The sequence below is a fragment of the Geotrypetes seraphini genome, chromosome 2 (genome assembly GCF_902459505.1).
Source record: "Geotrypetes seraphini chromosome 2, aGeoSer1.1, whole genome shotgun sequence".
In the NCBI taxonomy this organism is placed as follows: domain Eukaryota; kingdom Metazoa; phylum Chordata; class Amphibia; order Gymnophiona; family Dermophiidae; genus Geotrypetes; species Geotrypetes seraphini.
The window spans coordinates 385,253,699-385,272,146 of record NC_047085.1 but is presented as its reverse complement, the minus strand read 5'-3'; the positions used below and the strand labels follow the sequence as shown (position 1 = coordinate 385,272,146).

Sequence of the window (18,448 nt, the reverse complement as noted above, 5' to 3'; positions counted from 1 at the left end):
TTGTTAAGGTCGGACCATTGTATTGTGGAGAAGTGGGACCAGGTTCTTCTATCTGCTGCAGCTGATTCTTTTTCTGTGGGGGCATTGTGATTTCTTCTAGGTGGGTTGGGGTTCCTGTGAAGTTTGTCCTGGCAGTTGTAATTTTGTTTTTAAAGTATTCAGCTAAAACGGTGGCTGAAGGGAGAGGGTTGTCGTTTTTGGCTAGGTAGGGTTTGGTGTCTGAGTTCTTTTAGTAATTGGAATAGATTTTCGTGTCTTGGGCTTCCATGCCTATTTGGTTTGTGTAATATGTCTTTCTTTTTTCTTTTAGTTTTAGTTTGTATTGTTGGTTTAGTTTTTTCCATGCTGCTCTTGTGTATTCTTGGTTACTTTTTCTCCATTTTCTTTCTAGTCATCTGCATTGTCTTTTGAGTAGTAGTTCGCTGTCAAACCATTTGTCTGATCGTCTGCTGATTCTGGTTTTAGTTTGTATTGGGGCTAGCTCGTCTAGGGTAGTTGTTACTTATATTGCACAATTGTGAGATGAAGTCTTTGGGGTCACATTTTTGGATTGTAGCGTCTGTTTTGTTCCAGAAACCCTCACCTCAATGGGTGGCAGCGGCTAAGAAAGTAAATAGAATGTTAGGAATTATCAGGAAAGAATGGAAAACTAAGATGAAAATGTCATAATGCCCTTGTATTGCTCTTGAATACAGTGTTCAGTTCTGGTTGCCATATCTCAAAAAAGATACAGTGGAATTAGAAAAGGTACAGAGAACAGAGCAACAAATGATATCCCTATGAGGAAAGGCTAAAGTGGCTAGGGCTCTTCAGCTTGGAGAAGAGACGGCTTAGGGGTAATAAATAAAGGTCTATAAAATACTGAGTGAAGTGGAAATGATAGATGTGAATAGCTTGTTCTCTCTTTCCAAAAATACTAGGACTAGGGGCATATAATGAAGCTACTAAGTAGTAGATTTAAAACAAACATGATAAAATATTTCTTCACACAATTAATTAAACTCTGGAATTTGTTGCCGGAGAATGTGGTAAAATCAGTTAGTGGGGTTTAAAAAAAGGTTTGGATAATTTCCTAAAAGAGAAGTCCATAGGCTATTATTGAGACGACTTGGGAAAATTCACACACAAAATCTGTTTTATTGTTTGGAATCTAGCTAGGTACTTGGATCAGTCCCAGTATGGCAATTCTTATGTAAAATGTGTAGTAAATTCAGTAATGTCCAATAAGAGACTAATGCTTTATTTTTTTTTTTTTTTTCATTTTCTCAGGGTTGATTTCTTTATTCCTGGAGTTCCTAAAGTTGGGGGGTTTTCAATCTGCTCTAGCCCAGGCCTTCTGGAAAGAGAGAGAATTTTAGAGTTAGCAGTGAAATATGCCGAGCACCCTCCTGCCCACTGGATTCACACACAGGTAAACAAATAGATCAAAAAGAGAATAGATATCTTGCTATCTTTTTCTGATTTTTTGTTTTTGCTTTGCTTTTCATTCTTGTGGTTTTGCAAAGCCCTGCAGGAAACGGTGCATGTTTGAAGAGCAGTCTCTCACAGCCCAAACTAACTGAGGCATAGTGTCTGGCAGGTGAGGCAGATGAAGGGGAAATTTCAAGTGTCACTCTGCAGCTTGCACACTGCTTAGCTTTAGAACAAATTAACCTACCTTCTAAAGCTTCCAAAGAGAAGCTTCTACTATAGATTCCACTGCAACCTAGTGTTTAAAGGTAATGGAAAGAGAAAAATATTCTAGCCACATATCTTGACTGCAGTGTACGGTAATCTAAAGGAGCCATGTTTGAATGTATCTCACAGTCACTCCTGTGCTTTCTCCTCTAGTTCTAAAAGGCAAAGATTTCTGATCACCATAGGGCTTGTTTTCAAAAAATAAAAACATCCAAAAAAGGGCAGATGGATTTTTTTGTCATCAAACCCTTCCAGTTTTCTAGTTTTGAAACCCCTGATGGGACCCGTTTCACCACTAACAAATAGTTTCTTCAAGGGTCGGAAACTTTACAGGGGATATTAGTAGCGGGTAAACATGGAGATCCTCTGTTGAAGGGATATGCACACTGGCACAGTGTAATGTTTACCCACTACTAGTATCCCCTGCAAAGTTTCTGACCCTTGAAAAAGCTATTGTTTAGTGGCAAAACTGGTCTTGTCAGGGATATGGTGAATTGTAATTGAGCTCATTGAGCTCACTGAGCAGAGGGATATTTCTACACAACTAACCGAGATAAGTGTCCAATATATATATATATATATATATATATATATATATATATATATAAAAAAAAGGTATTGAAATTTAATGATCATACCAATAGTTTGGTATAAAAAAGAGAGGTTTTTAATCGATGAATGACAACTGAACCTGCGTTATGCGGACTTGATTATCCAAGAAATAGGGAGATCCTGGATTCTCCACAAGGAGAACTGTTCCAGAACCTATGCGGAATGGGGTCATACTGTACTTAGTGCTTACAAATGGGGAAAGTGTTTCTGATGTTACAGTGAGTGATCATCTGGCATCCAGTGATCACTGTGTGGTACGGTTTAATATTAAGGCAGGTATAGAGAGGGCTCATTAAATAGTAAAGGTTCTAGACTTTAAAAAAAACTAACTTTGTTCGCATGGGATATTATGTCAAGGAATTGTTATCTGGATGAGAATGTCTGGAAGGAGTGGAAATGTAGTAGGCAAAACTGAATGGAGTTATTGTAAGGGTGACAAATCTTTTTATGAGGTAAGTAAGTAAAAGGAAAAGGAAAAGAAGGCCGCTTTGGTTCTCAAACGTAGTAGCTGAGAAGGTAAGAAATAAGAGGTTAGCTTTCATAAACTACAAAAGATCGCAGAAATAGAAAGACAAGCAAAAATATCTGGAAAAGTTAAAAAGAGGCTGGTTGAGAAGTCAGGAAAGTAAAGATACAAATGGAAGAAAAAATAGCTGACATGGTAAAATGGGGAGACAAAACATTTTTTAGATATATCGGTGATAGGAAGAAGTACAAAAGTGGCAATGTGAGACTAAAAAGTGTAGGGGAGGAATATGTAGAAACCGATAAAGAAAAGACTGAATTCCTTAACAAATATTGTTGTTCTGTGTTCATGGTTGAAGATCCAGGAGCAGGCCTACAGAAGACAAATGTGAATAGGGATGGTGAAGTGTTAGACCCCAATTGATTTTTCAGAGGGTTGTGTTCATGAGGAGCCATGCATGGTCTGTGTTCCATAGATGGTGATTCGGTGTAAGATGGGCTGGGGTGGGCATCAGTGTGTACTCCACTAATATGGAACATGAGGATGTTGCTGGCCAGACTTTACGGTAGATATCCTGCAAACAATGGGATAGTTGGATAGGCTGGAGTGAGCTTGGATGGCAACTTCAGCATTTGGAACCTAGGACAATACCAGACTTTACAGTCTAATGCCCAGATATATCAAAGAAGAGACAAGTTAATCTAATCATGTATTTTTTAATGGGTATAACTTAATGGGCAGACTGGATAGACCATTCAGGTCTTTATCTGCCATCTTTTACTGTGTAAATTAAAAGTAGATAAAGCGATGGGGCCGGATGGTGTACATTCGAGGGTGCTGAAGGAACTTAGGGAAGTTCTGGTGGCTCCACTGAGTGACCTTTTCAATGCTTCTCTAGAATCGGGAGTAGTACCGGAGGACTGGAGAAGGGCAGATATAGTCCCTCTACACAAAAGTGGAAGTAAGAAAGAAGTAGGGAATTCCAGGCTAGTAAGTCTGACTTCTGTGGTAAGCAAATTAATGGAAACGCTTCTAAAACAGAGACTGGTGAAGTTTCTGGAATCCTGTGGATTAGAGGACAGGAGGCAACATGGATTCACTACAAGTAGGTCTTATCAGACAAATCTGATCAAGTTCTTTGACTGGGTGACCAGAGAATTGGGTAGAGGGAGTGCACTAGATGTGGTGTATTTAGATTTTAGCAAAGCCTTTGACAGTGTACCACACAGACGTCTAATAAATAAACTGAGTGCTCTTCGGATGAGCTCCAAAGTGACAGGCTGGGTCAGGAACTGGTTAAGTGGAAGATGACAGGGGGTAGTAGTCAATGAAGATCACTCTGAGAAAAAGGATGTTACCAGCGGTGTACCTAAAGGTTCTGTTCTTGGGCCTGTTCTTTTTAACATTTTTATAAGCGATATTGCTGAAGGGCTGTCAGGTAAGATTTGCCTCTTTGCGGATGATACCAAAATCTTCAATAGAGTAGACACACCGGGTGGTGTGAATAACATGAAGAAAGACCTGGCAAAGTTTAAATGGTCTGAAATTTGGCAGCTAAAATTTAATGCTAAGAAATGCAGTCATACATTTGGGCTGCAAAAGCCCAAAGGAATGGTACAGTTTAGGGGGTGAAGAACTTAAAAAAATTATGACTATGAAATATTCAGTTCTTTCTTAAGAAATGTTCACATATCGATGCCAAATCATTTATTTATTTAACTGTAGAAAAGAAAGTGATGTAATTTCAGGTAAACAACAAAAATTTCCTTGATTTACTCATAAAACAAAAAATATCCACAAAAATGTGTATTCTAACTGAGGAATAAATTAGAATACCCTACGCCCTAATAGCTAGTGTTACCCCCTTTGGCTGAAATAACTGCAGTGAGATGCTTCTTGTAGTCATCTACCAGTCTCTGACATTTGTCTGAGGAATGTTTGGCCTTGCAACACGACAATGACCCAAAACATACCAGTAAATCCTCCAAGGACTGGCTGAAAACTAAGAAATGGAGAGTCCTGTAGTGGCTGAGTCAAAACCCTGATTTTAATCTCATTGAGATGCTGTGGGGTGATTTGAAATGGGCTGTACATGCAAGAAATCCTTCAAATATCTCACAGCTAAAAGAATTCTGCATTAAAGAGTGAGCCAAACTTTCCTCAGACCGTAGTCGGAGGCAGGACATGCACGGAGTTGGAGAGAGAGAGTTTTTTTGCAAATTTTTCTGACGCAGCCACTTGTTGGCGAAACAAAAGCCTTGTTGGAAGGAAGAACTGCTTTTCTTCACCACAGCATTGTTAACTAAATGAGGACACTATAGCAGAATGAACAGCATGCTGTTTTTGAATACAACAATCTGTGAGGATTACATCACTATGTGGAGATAAGTTCAACATTGTTTCTTGTTCTTTTCCCCCTTTTCCCTGTGCACAGTGATGGATGGGTAACCTATTTTGAAAATTGCATTTTGATATTTGTGGAATTTTTTTTGCCTGTGATACATAAATTGAATGACTGGAAACCCGCTGGGTTGCTGTCTAATATTGAATGAAGTTGAGGCTTTTTCTCCACTATAAGTAAATTTGTTTCAGTGGGTATAGCCATCACTTGGCTAATAACATTGCTTTTCTTTTTGTAGTTTGAATTTTGTTATTAAGCATTTTTTCTTGAGAGTCATTTAAATACCTACGTGGCATAAATGCGCGAGTCTCTTTCAATTGAAAGGAAGCACTGGAATGAGAGGGCATAGGCTCCAGACTAATCTAAGGAAATACTTTTTTACAGAAGAGGTAGTAGATGTGTGGAATAGTCTCTTGAAAGAAGTGGTGGAGACAGAGACTGTGTCTGAATTCAAGAAGGCATGGGATAGGCACGTGTGATCTCTCATAGAGAGAAAGAGATAATGGTTACTGTGAGTGGGCAGACTAGATGGGCCATTTGACCTTTATCTGCCATTTTGTTTCTATGGATTGTCTGTAAGGTTGCTGAGATCTTTTCCTCTCTTAATCTACTGGACCATCATAATGGTGACAACTACAGGCAAAAGGTCTATTGGGGAGGTGTACAGTAGGTTTTGAGTGGGTTTTGCAGGGCTTATCACACAATATAAGAGGGTCATGGTGAGATGTGTATATGGACTTTTTTTATATGAAGTTCACTGCAATGCCCCCACTGCTCAACTGGGATGTCTGTGTCCAGTCTACTATAAATGTTATCCCTTTCTACACTACATCCCTATGGCTTGTTTTATGCATTTTTCTTTTGGATGTGTTTTTTGGAAATGGTTCAAAAAGATAGACACACATCTGAAAAATGGCCATTTCTGAAAAAACAAATAGATGTTTTGAAAATGGGCATGTTTGGTGCTGGATTTTTTTGCGTCTTCACAAAACATCCAAACTTTGATTTGGATGTCATATTGAAAATAGCCCTCAACAGCTGCTCCATTGTGTACCTTTGTCCCTATTTGTTCTCATCTCCCTCTGTTCTCAGTGTTTGTCGATTTGGGTCAATCTTCCTTGGGCTTGATGTTTTTGGTAGCATCTCTCCTAATAAAATTGTATAACTTTTTGTCTTAGAGTTTACAGTCCCAGATCTCTATGTTATTGAGCTGTAAGACAAATAAGAGATCCAGATGAGTAACCAGAGGTTAGACTGCTGATGATAAGACTATAATATTTTGTTGACTAGCAGATTAACTCTTCCTATCAAATTGTTGCCAAGTGATAGGTATTACTTTGGACTCCATTACCACTTTAAAAGGACATGAAATTTCCAGGAGGATGTTATTCTCTTGGTTCATGGGACACTTGTGAAGAAAAGCAAGGATTTGGTGATTAGAGAAACAGCGGTGGCAATCTGATGATTCTTTGTTCTACTAGAACTGGAAGACTCAGGTTAGCAAGTAGAATTTCAAAAATAAAGATGGCCTGTTAACAGTAGTAGTATGGCAGGGAACATGGGAGTCATTTACACTAGAGCCTAAATTGGTTTTCCATTGAGTCCAGGGAGTGGATTATCTTCTGATCTTTCTACACCTGATTTAGCAATGGATTTTTTTTTTGTAATTAAATATAATCTGTGAGTTTCTAATAGACCTAATGACAGTGTATTGCAAGCTGTGTGCTGTGGCACACCAGTGTGCTTCCTTAGATTTCTGGTGTGCCGCAGTACACCGGGGAAGAGGAGAGGTGCTGAAGCCGGCTGACTGTCTACAGGACATTCCTCTTGTGAAGAGAGGCACATCCTGTAAGCAATCTCCCGACGCCGACACCTCTTTTCTCTGCTAGCCCTTCTCTCCCGCGCAGGTCCTTCTCTTGGCGCAAGGCCTGTTTGAAGGGCCTTTGCGCATGTGCTGATGGTGGTGTGCCAATGTCACACATGCGCGTGACATCATCACACCGATGCCAGCGCACTTCCGAATGTCTCGAGCCAGGGACACTAGGTTTAGTGTGCCCCAGCTCGAAAATGTGTGCGAGGCACTGCGTTATAGTACTGCATGGGCCTCCTTTTACAAAACTGCGATAGCAGTTTCTAGCATTGGGAACTGCGCAGAATGGCCTGCGCTGCTCCTGACGCTCATTGAGTTCCTATGAGCGTCAGGAGCAGCGCGGGCCATTCAGCGCGGCTCCCCGCGCTAGAAACTGCTATCGCGGTTTCATAAAAGAGGGGGATAGTCGCTGAAAGACTGTGTAGTATGTTCTTTTGGGGTTTTTTTCAGTGAGCTGGCATACTTCAGTATGCTTTTAGAGTTACTAGGTTGAGACCGTTCTGTAGTTCATTATGGTTTCCATCACAGAGGAGCTGAAAGAGGATCTCCTAAGGGGAAGAAAAACTCCATTGGATTATCTTACTTGCTAGCATTCAAACTTGGGGAAAGGTAAAACTTAGGGCTCCTCGCGTTAAATTCCTGAGCGCGCTAGCCACTACCGCCTCCTTTTTAGGAGGTGGTAGATTTTCGGCTATAGCGCGGTAATTTTGTGCATGTGCTAAAAACCCTAACACACCTTCATAAAAGGAGCCCTTAGACTTCAGTAGGTTATTTCATTGTCCTTCTCTTCTGCTTTTACAGCAAAGTCAGTTTAGGCAATAGTGTGTTTTATTTATTTCTAAAGTTTCTAAACCGCCTATAACTAAGCGGTTAACAATTAAAACATTGTATTGCACTATTTATATTTTAAAATTAATAAAGATTTACAAAAAAAAACCCACCATTCACAGTAGTTCAAAGGACAGTACGTTTAAAAAATGCATTCAATTACATTCCAATCACATATTTAATTTAATCCACTTAAAATAATGTCAAAAACTCAATAAGTTTACATGTTATCCATCCCCATTAATTAAAGTACAACAATCACAATCCAAAGTTCGTATTAACTATGTCTACCAGCACAATTTCAAAGAAAAGCCTCCACAAACAGTTGTTTCTTCAACATCTTTCTAAACTGTAAATGGTCAGAACAGGTCCTTAGGATGCCAGGGAGGGAATTCAAAAATTTTACCCCCGCCATGGACGCTCTAGATTTAGCCTTTAGTCTCTGTTAGGGTTTTTATATAGAAAGTGTTTTAGTCTAGATTAGTTTTTTAGGTTGCATTCTGAGTATAAAATCAGATTAGGGCATAGATAGCAGTTGAAAGTCATGTTTATCTCCTACCCACCCGTGGCCTGATCTCTGATTTATAGTTCCTTGAACCAATTAGAAGGATACAAACATAATTAGCTCTTAAGAAATTGTCTGAGAAATCCTTCAAGGGGAACCTACTAGTTACAATATTGCAAAATAATTATAAAAAATTAAACATTACCATAACCTAACATATAACTAGCAATCATAGGGGAACTTAAAATACATAGTCCAACTCCATAGCAACTTAAGAAATCACCAATATTAAGATGCAGGCAGCAGTCCAGCAGCAAGATGGGGGCTATCCAGTCTTTTGCACTGAGTATCACATGTTTGATTATTTCCCAGTTGGTGAGAGGTCTTACTGTATGTGTGTGCTCAGTGTAAAGAGCTCCTAGTATTCAGGGAAAGGGTCTGATCTCTTGAGGCTAGAGTAGCAGACTTAGAGGAGCTAAGAGAGACAGAGAGGTACGTAGAGGAAACCTACAGGAACATTGTAGAAAAGTTCCACTTCCAGTTGGTGAGAGGTCTTACTGTATGTGTGTGCTCAGTGTAAAGAGCTCCTAGTATTCAGGGAAAGGGTCCGATCTCTTGAGGCTAGAGCAGCAGACTTAGAGGAGCTAAGAGAGACAGAGAGGTATGTAGAGGAGACCTACAGGAACATTGTAGAAAAGTTCCATTTCCAGGCTGATTTCAGAACTTTTTGTCTAAACGATCGTATCAAGTCTACAGTGATAATAAACAATCCAGTAGCTGGATAAACTCTTGCGGAGTGCTGCAGGGCTTCCCCCTCTCCCCAACACTGTTCAACATTTACCTCACCCCACTGGGGAACTTACTGCAAAGTTTAAAAGTCAAATTCTACATCTACGCAGATGACATCACTATTGTCATCCCCTGTACATCCCTGTCGTCGGAAACAAAGAACCACCTGTCATTCATTTTAAATCAGATCGGATCATGGATGACCGAATTCAAATTAAAACTCAACTCGGACAAAACCAAATTTTTCTTAGCTAGCCCTAATGACAATATTAAATACTCAACAATTTTTGTGAATGGCCAGGCTTTCCCTATAGACGATTCCATAAAGATTCTGGGAGTGACCCTGGACAGACACCTTACCCTAAATGTTCACATGGACGTTTTGGTAGGAAATGCTTCTCGATCTTATGGAAACTCAGAACCATCAGAAAATATTTTGATGCAGTATCATTCCGCTTATTGGTTCAATCTTTCATTCTAAGCACACTTGACTACTGCAACATCATTTATTTAGGTACCTTCAAAAAAACCCTACAAAGACTCCGAATCATCCAAAATTCAGCGGTTCGACTGATCTTTGGGCTGAGAAAATGGAAACACATCAGTCCCTACTATCAAAAACTTCACTGGTTGCCCTTGGAAGCACGAGTTTTGTTAAAATTTTTTTGCCTTTGCTATAAAGCTATTTTCAGCTTGGCCCCTATGTACCTGGTTTCTCAATTTAATCTGGGCAGTTCCATCAGGATTCATTTGTTCTCCTTTCATCATTAAAGGATTGCCGCTACAAAAGATTCCTGGACAGAACTCTTGCCTCCCAGGCAGGTAAATGGAATGACTGGCTGGCTAACATCATCTTCCACTCCTCATATTACCTCAATTTTAGAAAATCAATAAAAACGAATTTGTTTAACCGCCTGTAACCTATGAATCTATTGCTTCACTCCTCCCATCCTGTATCTTATTTATTGTTGACTTTGCTTGTAACTTCTTTGACATTGTATTGTAACTACTTCAATGACCTTGCATTGTATTGTAACTACTTCAGTGACTTTGCATTGTAACTACTCCAGTGACTTTGCATTGTAACTACTTCGCTGATTGTCCAGCGCCTCTTGTTATAAACCGCCTCGAACTATCATGGCTTTGGCGGTATATAAAAAATAAATTATTATTATTGCCTCGGAGGAGGGAGGTCTCCTTAAAGGAGAGCACTACCCTGGTGAAGTACGAGGCAATTCTGTAGCCAGGACCTGCCCACCAAGGGATAAAATATCCTCTTGAACTGAAGATGTGAAGGTAGCAGACCTCACATGTTACCTAGATAAGATTTTAGACAGTGCTTGGGAGGAACCTGCTGTCTTGGTACATGTGGGTACCAATGACATAGGGAAATGTGGTAGGGAGATTCTGGAAGCCAAATTTAGGCTCTTAGATAAGAAGTTAAAATCCAGAACCTCCAGGGTAGCATTTTCAGAAGTACTTCCTGTTCCACATGCAGGTCCAAAAGACAATCAGAGCTCCGGAGTCTCAATGCATAGATGAGACGATAGTGCAGGGAGGAGGGTTTTAGATTTGTTAGGAACTGGGTGACATATTGAGGAAAAGGGAACCTATGAAAAATGGTCCCAGTTTGACAGAGTAGACGAAACTGAAGTTCATAAAGTTATTTGTGGCTGTACACCTACCCGTGCAATACAAGATCCTTGCTCCTCAACAATTATTAGACAAATGGTTAATAAGGTGATTCCAGTAATTACTAAAATTGTAAACAACACTGGAAAATGGATTTTTTCCAGCAGTTTGCAAGCAATCTACTATTAGACCAGTTTTGAAGCATAGAAACCAGGAAGTAAGAGTTATGAAAAATTTCCGACCTATTTCTATTGTGCCGTTTATTGGAAAGGTTTTAGAAAAGATTGTTCTCTCTTAGATAATTTTGTTTATGAGACTGATTGTTTGGACTGCAATCAATTTGGTTTTCGGAAAGATCATATCGTAGAATTATTATTGATCTCCTTAATTGACACTCTGCGATTAGGGATGCATCAACACAAGACATTTTGTCTTGTGTCTTTAGATATATCTGGAGCATTTGATTCAGTTGATCTCAACAAATTGTTGGGTAGACTGTATAACCTTGGAATGTATGATGTTGTTCTCAATTGGTTTAAAACATACCTCCTAGGACACTCTTTCCAAGTGAGAAATGGATGTAGGATTTCAGGAACATATTCAACTAGGACTGGAGTACCACAGGGCTTGGTGCTTTCTGCCCTATTATTTAACATCTATATAGCTGCTATAGGCAAACTATTTGAATCTTTAAGAGTTGAATATCAAATTTATGCAGATGATATTATTTTTTAATTCCCAGTAGGCAGATGGGATAAGAATTTTGAAAAATCATTGAGTAAATATATGTGTAAAATTGAGGAGTGGATGGGAGAACAAGGTTTGAAATTAAATGTAGATAAAACTGAAATAATATTGGTAGGTAAGCCGGATCATCAGTGGCCTACAGAAGTGAAAGTTATTGATGATGTTATTTTGGTACATGAGTGTATGACCATTTTAGGTGTAAGGCTCGATTCTGGCCTAACAATGATGTTGCAAGTAACCAAGACTGTATAAGTATGTTTTGCACAAATGCATTTGTTATACCAGTTAAAACCAATGTTAGCGCCATATGATTTCTGTACTGTAGTCCAGTCTATGGTTTTGTCAAGACTTGATTACTGCAGTGCCCTGTACCTTGGAATAACAAAAGCAAGATGTAGAGCAGGGGTGTCCAACCCATGGCCCATGGGCCACATGCGGTCCCAAGAAGTATTTTGTGCGGCCCCGCTCACACTCGAGAGTGATGTGTTGTTTTCTGTCTTGCCGGCGCCCTCCTCCATCTTCCTGCAGCGTTCGCTGAAAGCCACGGGCAGCAGATCCTATGTGCCTCTTGCGGCTGACCCAGAAGTGTCAGAGGGAACGCTTCCAGATCAGCTGCAGGAAGCGCATGGAAGCCGCTGCCCGTGGCTTTCAGCAAATGCTGCAGGAAAATGGGAGGAGGGCGCCGGCAAGAAAGAAAATACCGCATCACCGAGGCACCCGGCAAGACGGTAAACACCCTCGAGCGTGAGCGGGGCCGCATGCGTCTTGCAAAGAGAAGCCCAACCAGTGGTTTCTAGTCCTGAAGGGCGGCACGGAGTTAATTCATTCTCCTCATCACCTTCCCTCCCTCCCCTCCTTCTGTACAGCTCATAGATTTGAGGGAACTTCAGGGACTAAGGCCTCTCTTTTCCAGTCTCATAACGATCCAAGCTCTTCCCTTGTGCTAAAATAATCTTTAAAATCAGTGGGCTTAGGAACTGGGAGTTACAGACACCAGCAGCAGTAGCTCAAGAGAAGGCAGAGAGGGCTGGGGGCAGCAGTGAATGAGACATAATGAAGGGGAAGATAGAGGGGAGCATTATCCATAAGATGGAAGAATGGAGGGAGTGAAGAAAAGAGATGCAGAGGTGAGGGAGATAATAGAAAGGGAGAATTGGGTGTCTGAGAGAGGGAAAGAGATGGTGCAATTGGGGAGCGAGAGGGGGGGGGGCAATATACTGGAACGAGGAAGCCTCCTGAACTTTTTTTTTTTTTTTTAGTACAGAGAGAAAGGGTATTAAAAGAAGTGCTAGATTGGATGTGAGGAGAGAGCTTATGATGGCCAGAAACAGGGCAGAGAGATGGTGGGCAATAGTTTGAAGGGAGAAAAGTTGGACCTGGGGTGGTGTGGAGGAAGAGGGAAAGAGATACTTGAAGGGAGACCTGTTGGGAAGAGAAAGGGAGAAATGATGGACCTGGGGAGGCAGGCAGGCAGGCAGGGGGAAAGATGGGATTGGGGCAGTTGGAAAGAGAAAGGGAGAGAAGTTGGATTTGGGGATGGAAGGGAGGGAGGGAGAAATATTAGGCCTGTGGATGGAAGGCAGAGAGATGCAGCATCTCTCTCTTTTTCCCCTCCATTTCATTGTTCAGCATCAATGGGGGGGAGGGAAGAAGAAAACCAGAAAAGAGAGGGAGCAAAATGTTGGACCATGGGGATAGAGGAGCAGAGATGGACCCATAGGAGGGCAGGAGGGAAGAGAGCTGGGATTAGAAGATGCTAGGAGATGGAAAGAAAGGGACAGGGAATTATAGCCTGACCAGAGGAGAGAGGGAGGGGGATTCTTAAAGTGGTGAGGCAGATGGATGAATCAAAAGGGAGATGACAAGATGAGTGACAGAGCAGTGAGTACAGTGGTAGAAATGTGGTAATGGGGAGTAGACAGCAGGAAATAGGCTGGGAAAGGAGTGAGATGGGAAATGGGAGAGTTAGGAACTGAGAGAAGATGGAGAATTAAGAGGTAGCTGAACATTTTAAAAAAAGAACGGTGAGAAATAAGGCAAGATTTGAATGGACAGAGGCAAAAAAGAAAAGAAAAAGTTAAGAAAGCTGAAAAGGAAAAATCAGTACACTGGAGACAGGCATAAGAAGGAAATGGAACGAGAGAAGAGGAGAAAAAAATGGAAATGGAAACGCAAATGGAAAAAATCTAAATCCCCCACAGACAGACAATCCTGGAGGGCTAATATTAAGTCATACAATACTGAACTAAAAAAAGCAAGGAAGAATTACTACGGTAACAAAATCTCTAGGTCCAACAACCAAAGTAATACTTTGTTCAACATCTGGCGCTCCATTTCCTACAAACATGATACCACCACACTCCCCTCCTCTCCAACTGCAGATGATCTAGCAAAATTCTTTAATGAGAAAGTCACTACCTTACGAGGCTTGTTCCCACCAGCACCCTCTTTCAACTCTCTGGTATCCACCGACTCCAACCCCACCGTCGCCAACCATATTCCAGCCGACAGATCCTGGACCGCCTTCGAGCCCGTATCTGATTCCCAGATCACACTGCCTCAAGTTGAAATCCTGCAACTGTACCTTGGACCCTTTCCCCTCCTACCTATACGAGAAAATTCCCACACAAGCCATCTCATCTCTCACCAAACTCATAAACTCTGCCTTACTTTCAGGCCTATTCTCTGCAGAAATGGGACACATTGCCCTATCCCCACTACTAAAAAAGCAGATCTAGACCCCACCATACCATCCAACTATCGCCCAATAGCAAATATCCCTCTCCTGACAAAGTTGCTGGAGTCCATCATATCCACCCAACTTTCATCCTATCTTGAAAGATTCTCCATTCTCCTATCCTACCAACATGGCTTCAGACCCAACTTCAGCACTGAATCCCTATTGGCCTCATTAATCTCAAAGGTCCAACATCTTCATTCTTGCAATAAGTTCGCTGTTCTTCTTCAATTCGATCTTTCTGCAGCTTTGGACATGGTCCATCATGATATACTAATTCTCCAACTTTCTGAAATTGGCTTAAACTTAACAGTCTTAGATTGGTTCTCAAAATTCTTACATTCCCGCTCCTACTTCGTTAACATGAATGGCTCCTCATCCCTCCTGTGGAAACTGATCTGTGGAGTTCCTCAGGGGGTCACCTCTATCTCCGATTCTCTTCAATGTTTATATGTCCTCCCTGAAAATCCTCCAATTGTCCCCCTTGGAAACACTTTACACTTACGCCGATGACATCCTTGTCCTCCTCAAGACCGACTCTAACCTCACCAATCTCTCTGAGAACATCTCCTCATGTATATTAAACCTCCAATCCTGGACCCTCAACGTATAAATGAAATTATGTTCAAATCTGTTTTATTATGCAAAACAACAGAAAGCACAACTGCGATAGTAAAACATGGTATACAATGTCACCTAACAGCCGCGGAGGACTGGACTCTGATGTCCCCCGCGAATGAACACCACCCCCACCCCACAGAAAGAAACCCCCCCCAGCTCCCCCCATCCCCCCCCCCCCCCCAATGAACATACAACTCTCAATTAGGGTACAGCAATGGTGTAGAGAGGAACGGACTCACAGATGGAGCCTATTCAATACGCGGCTACGACTTTCAGGGGTCAAAATGTTCAAATATGGAGTCCAAGTTTGAACAAAGTCTCTGCTCCGGCGACGAGAAGAACAGGCCAAACGGGCCTCCCAGCCCATAAGTTCGTGAAGCCGATTCCTCCAATGCCAAAAGGAGGGGGGCTCAAGAGAAAGCCAGCAACATAAAATACATTTCTTCCCCAAAATAAAACATTTACTGAGAAACAATTTTTCAGAAGAAGTATACATAGACAGGAAAGAGAATTGGGCAAACAACATAGAAAGCACTGAGACAGGCACAGGTGTTTTCAACAAGCCCTGTAAAAAGGAGGCCAGCGCCTTCCAAAATGCCTGAGTCCCCTCGCAGCTCCAAATACCATGAAAGTAAGTATTAACCTCCCCCGAACAGCGGTTGCATAATTGAGTACCAACACACCCCATATAGTAAGCCTGACTTTGGGAAGCATAGGCCCGCAAGACAGTGCGAGTACAAATGAAATTAAATGAGACCAAAACAAAACTACTTTGGCTCAGCCCAAAATTAGATAAGCTACCCACCCTCATCCCTCTGTCCTCTGGCACCACATTGCATCTTGAACACTCATGCAAAGTTCTAGGCATCATCATTGATTCCACACTGTCCTTCAATGACCACCTTAATTCCTTAGTAAAAAAAATGCTTTTTCAATCTTCACATGTTAAGGAAAGTGAGATCCTGCTTCCATCATCATCACTTTGCTGTCCTCGTACAATCCATCATTCTTTCCAGACTGGATTACTGTAACTCTATCTACTTAAGCCTAACAAAGAAAAAGCCTTCACAGACTCCAGCGGATCCAGAACACTGCGGCTAAACTAATCTTCGCAAAAAGCAGATTTGACCATGTCTCCCCGCTTCTGTCTAAGCTTCACTGGCTCCCAGTAATCCTTAGAGTTCACTACAAATGCACCTGCCTAACCTTCAAGTTTCTACACGGTATCATGCCTCCCCTTTTTCCACTATCTTGGAACTCCTCTAATCCCAACACCACCAGATCCACTCAAAAATTCAAACTATCCTTCCCCTCTTTAAAAGGCATATCCCATGCAGGAAAACTAGGGACTTCCCTCTTCTTCAGGATCACCGAACTCTGAAACAGTTTTACCACCCCGCTTCGGTGCCTGTCCTCCCTCCAACTCTTCCGAAAACATCTGAAAACTTGGCTCTTCTCCAAAATGCAATGACCTCTCCCTCATCGATTTACTAATTCCCTCTAAACCTCTCTAAGTCCTTCTACTCTTCATTGTAGTTTCTTTCTATACCAATTACTGTAAACCGTGCCGAGCTCTACATCTGTGGAGACGATGCGGTATACAAACTTAAGGTTTAGTTTAGTTTAGTTTAAAATGGACAGCAGACACTGGAAAGAGAATTAGTTGGGACCAAGATGATGGAAAAACAAAACATCCAGACAACAAGGTAGAAAAAAATTGTTTTATTTTGAATTTATTAACTGGAATATGTTAGCTTTGGGATATGTGCATCACAATTATTTTTGTATTCAGTGGCGTAGTCATATACAGCTGATTTGGGGGAGGACTGGAGCCCATAATTAGTGGATGGGCACCAAAGTTTCTCCCTGCCTGAGTGCTATTTATAAATACTTGAGCTAGTGGGAATTCCCAAGCCCTGCCAACTAGAGACATCTTCCTCCAGTCTTGCAACCCCAAATCTCCAAGCTTTGCACCCAATAGCAATATCCTCAAGCTGCCACTGCTTTCATGCATGCATGAATGCCAAGGGGGGGAGGGGGGAGTGCAGGGAGGAGGGAAGGCAGTAACTCTGCAATATTGCTGCCAGCTGCAGAACCTGGGAAGTTGGAGGGAGAGGAGGTGGCTGTCAGTTGGTGAGGCTTGGGGATCCCTACTAGCTACAGCAGGGGAGATATTCATTTTGAGGGAGCCTAAGCTCAAAGTGGGAGGCCCAAAAAAGCAGTAATATTTACCCTGATTAAACGATCCTCCATGTGCGCTGCTGACAGCTGATTCAGCATCCCCGCTCTGATGAGGCTCACCATAGCTGTAATAGAAATGAATGGGAGAACCAGGAGCACACATCCCTGCTCATCAGAATGGGGATGCGGAAGCCTGTGGCTGGTCCCACTGTCAGCGGTACATGTGGATGGATCACTCAGTCAGAGTAAGTATTACTGCTTTTTTGGGTTCCTCTCCACAGTATCCCTTTAATGAAGGTTTATTATTAGATACATACATCTTCTATATTAGTGATTGCAAATTTGGGACCTGCTCAACCTTTTTTTTTGCTCAGCGGCTAGTGTTAGTGTTTGTGCGGCCCCAGAAAAAAAATTTTTGGCCAATGTGGCCCAGGGAAGCCAAAAGGTTGGACACCCCTGATGTAGAGCATTGCAGGTTATACAAAATGCAGCAGCAAGATTGATAATGGGATAGTCTAAATATGATCATATTTTGCCACATCTCCAAAAATTGCATTGGTTACCAGTTGCCTTCAGAGTACAGTATAAAGCGGTAATGATTTGTCATCAATTCTTGTATGGAAACATTCCAGAATTGTTTTAAAAATAATATACTTGGCTATATACCAAAAAGATCATTGTGCTCGGAGAATTTAACTTTACTAAAGATTGTGAATCCAAGGCTTGTTGAGACTGCTAAAATGACTTTTTGTTGTGCAGGAGTTAAGATATGGAACTCCCTGGTGGGTCAGAAATGAAAATATCAGCAAAGGGGCATGTTTAGAAAATTACTTAAGATGTAGTTATTTGTAGATGCCTTTCTCTAGCCAATAATTTTTCTCTCTGGCAGAGTTGATGAACTATTCATGATCTTTATTATACAACGCTACGGTTTTGTTATGTAGTCAAGATTTCTGAGGATTGTTTGTATGTTTACTTTCTCATGTTTTGTTTTAAAATTATGTAAATTATGTAAACCGTTTAGTTTTAAACAGTATAGAAATTTTTAAAATAAATAAATATTCCATAAATATGGGCTCCATCTTAATAAGGGTGGAACCAAGCTGCTAGTGTCAACATTTAAAAAGGAGATAGAGCAGCTTTTAAACTAGAAACTGGGGGAAGGGTGAACATTTGCTAAAAAAAAGCATGGTTCGGAACGAGGGAAGACAGAGCATCCTGATAGTGAGATTGCAATACAGGCCACAGTAGACCAGGTTTCCTTAAATTCAGAGCAGGCTGATTTTAAAGATTGCAAATTATCTATGCCAACTGTTGAGCAAATTGTAAATAGATATGACAAACACTGTTTGAAATGTCTGTATGCAAATGCCAGAAGCCTA

At 41.2% G+C, this 18,448-nt stretch overlaps 1 protein-coding gene across 6 annotated transcripts in view; it reads left to right on the top strand.

Annotated features, from left to right (window-relative positions):
* The window catches only part of OXNAD1 (oxidoreductase NAD binding domain containing 1), an 82,153-nt gene that overhangs the window by 42,496 nt on the left and 21,209 nt on the right, over positions 1-18,448 (top strand). For all 6 annotated transcript variants that reach the window (XM_033930718.1, XM_033930719.1, XM_033930713.1 and 3 more), the window contains one exon: positions 1,270-1,411. In XM_033930718.1, coding sequence (XP_033786609.1) covers positions 1,270-1,411 — 142 coding nt within the window. The remainder of the gene's footprint in view (positions 1-1,269; positions 1,412-18,448) is intronic.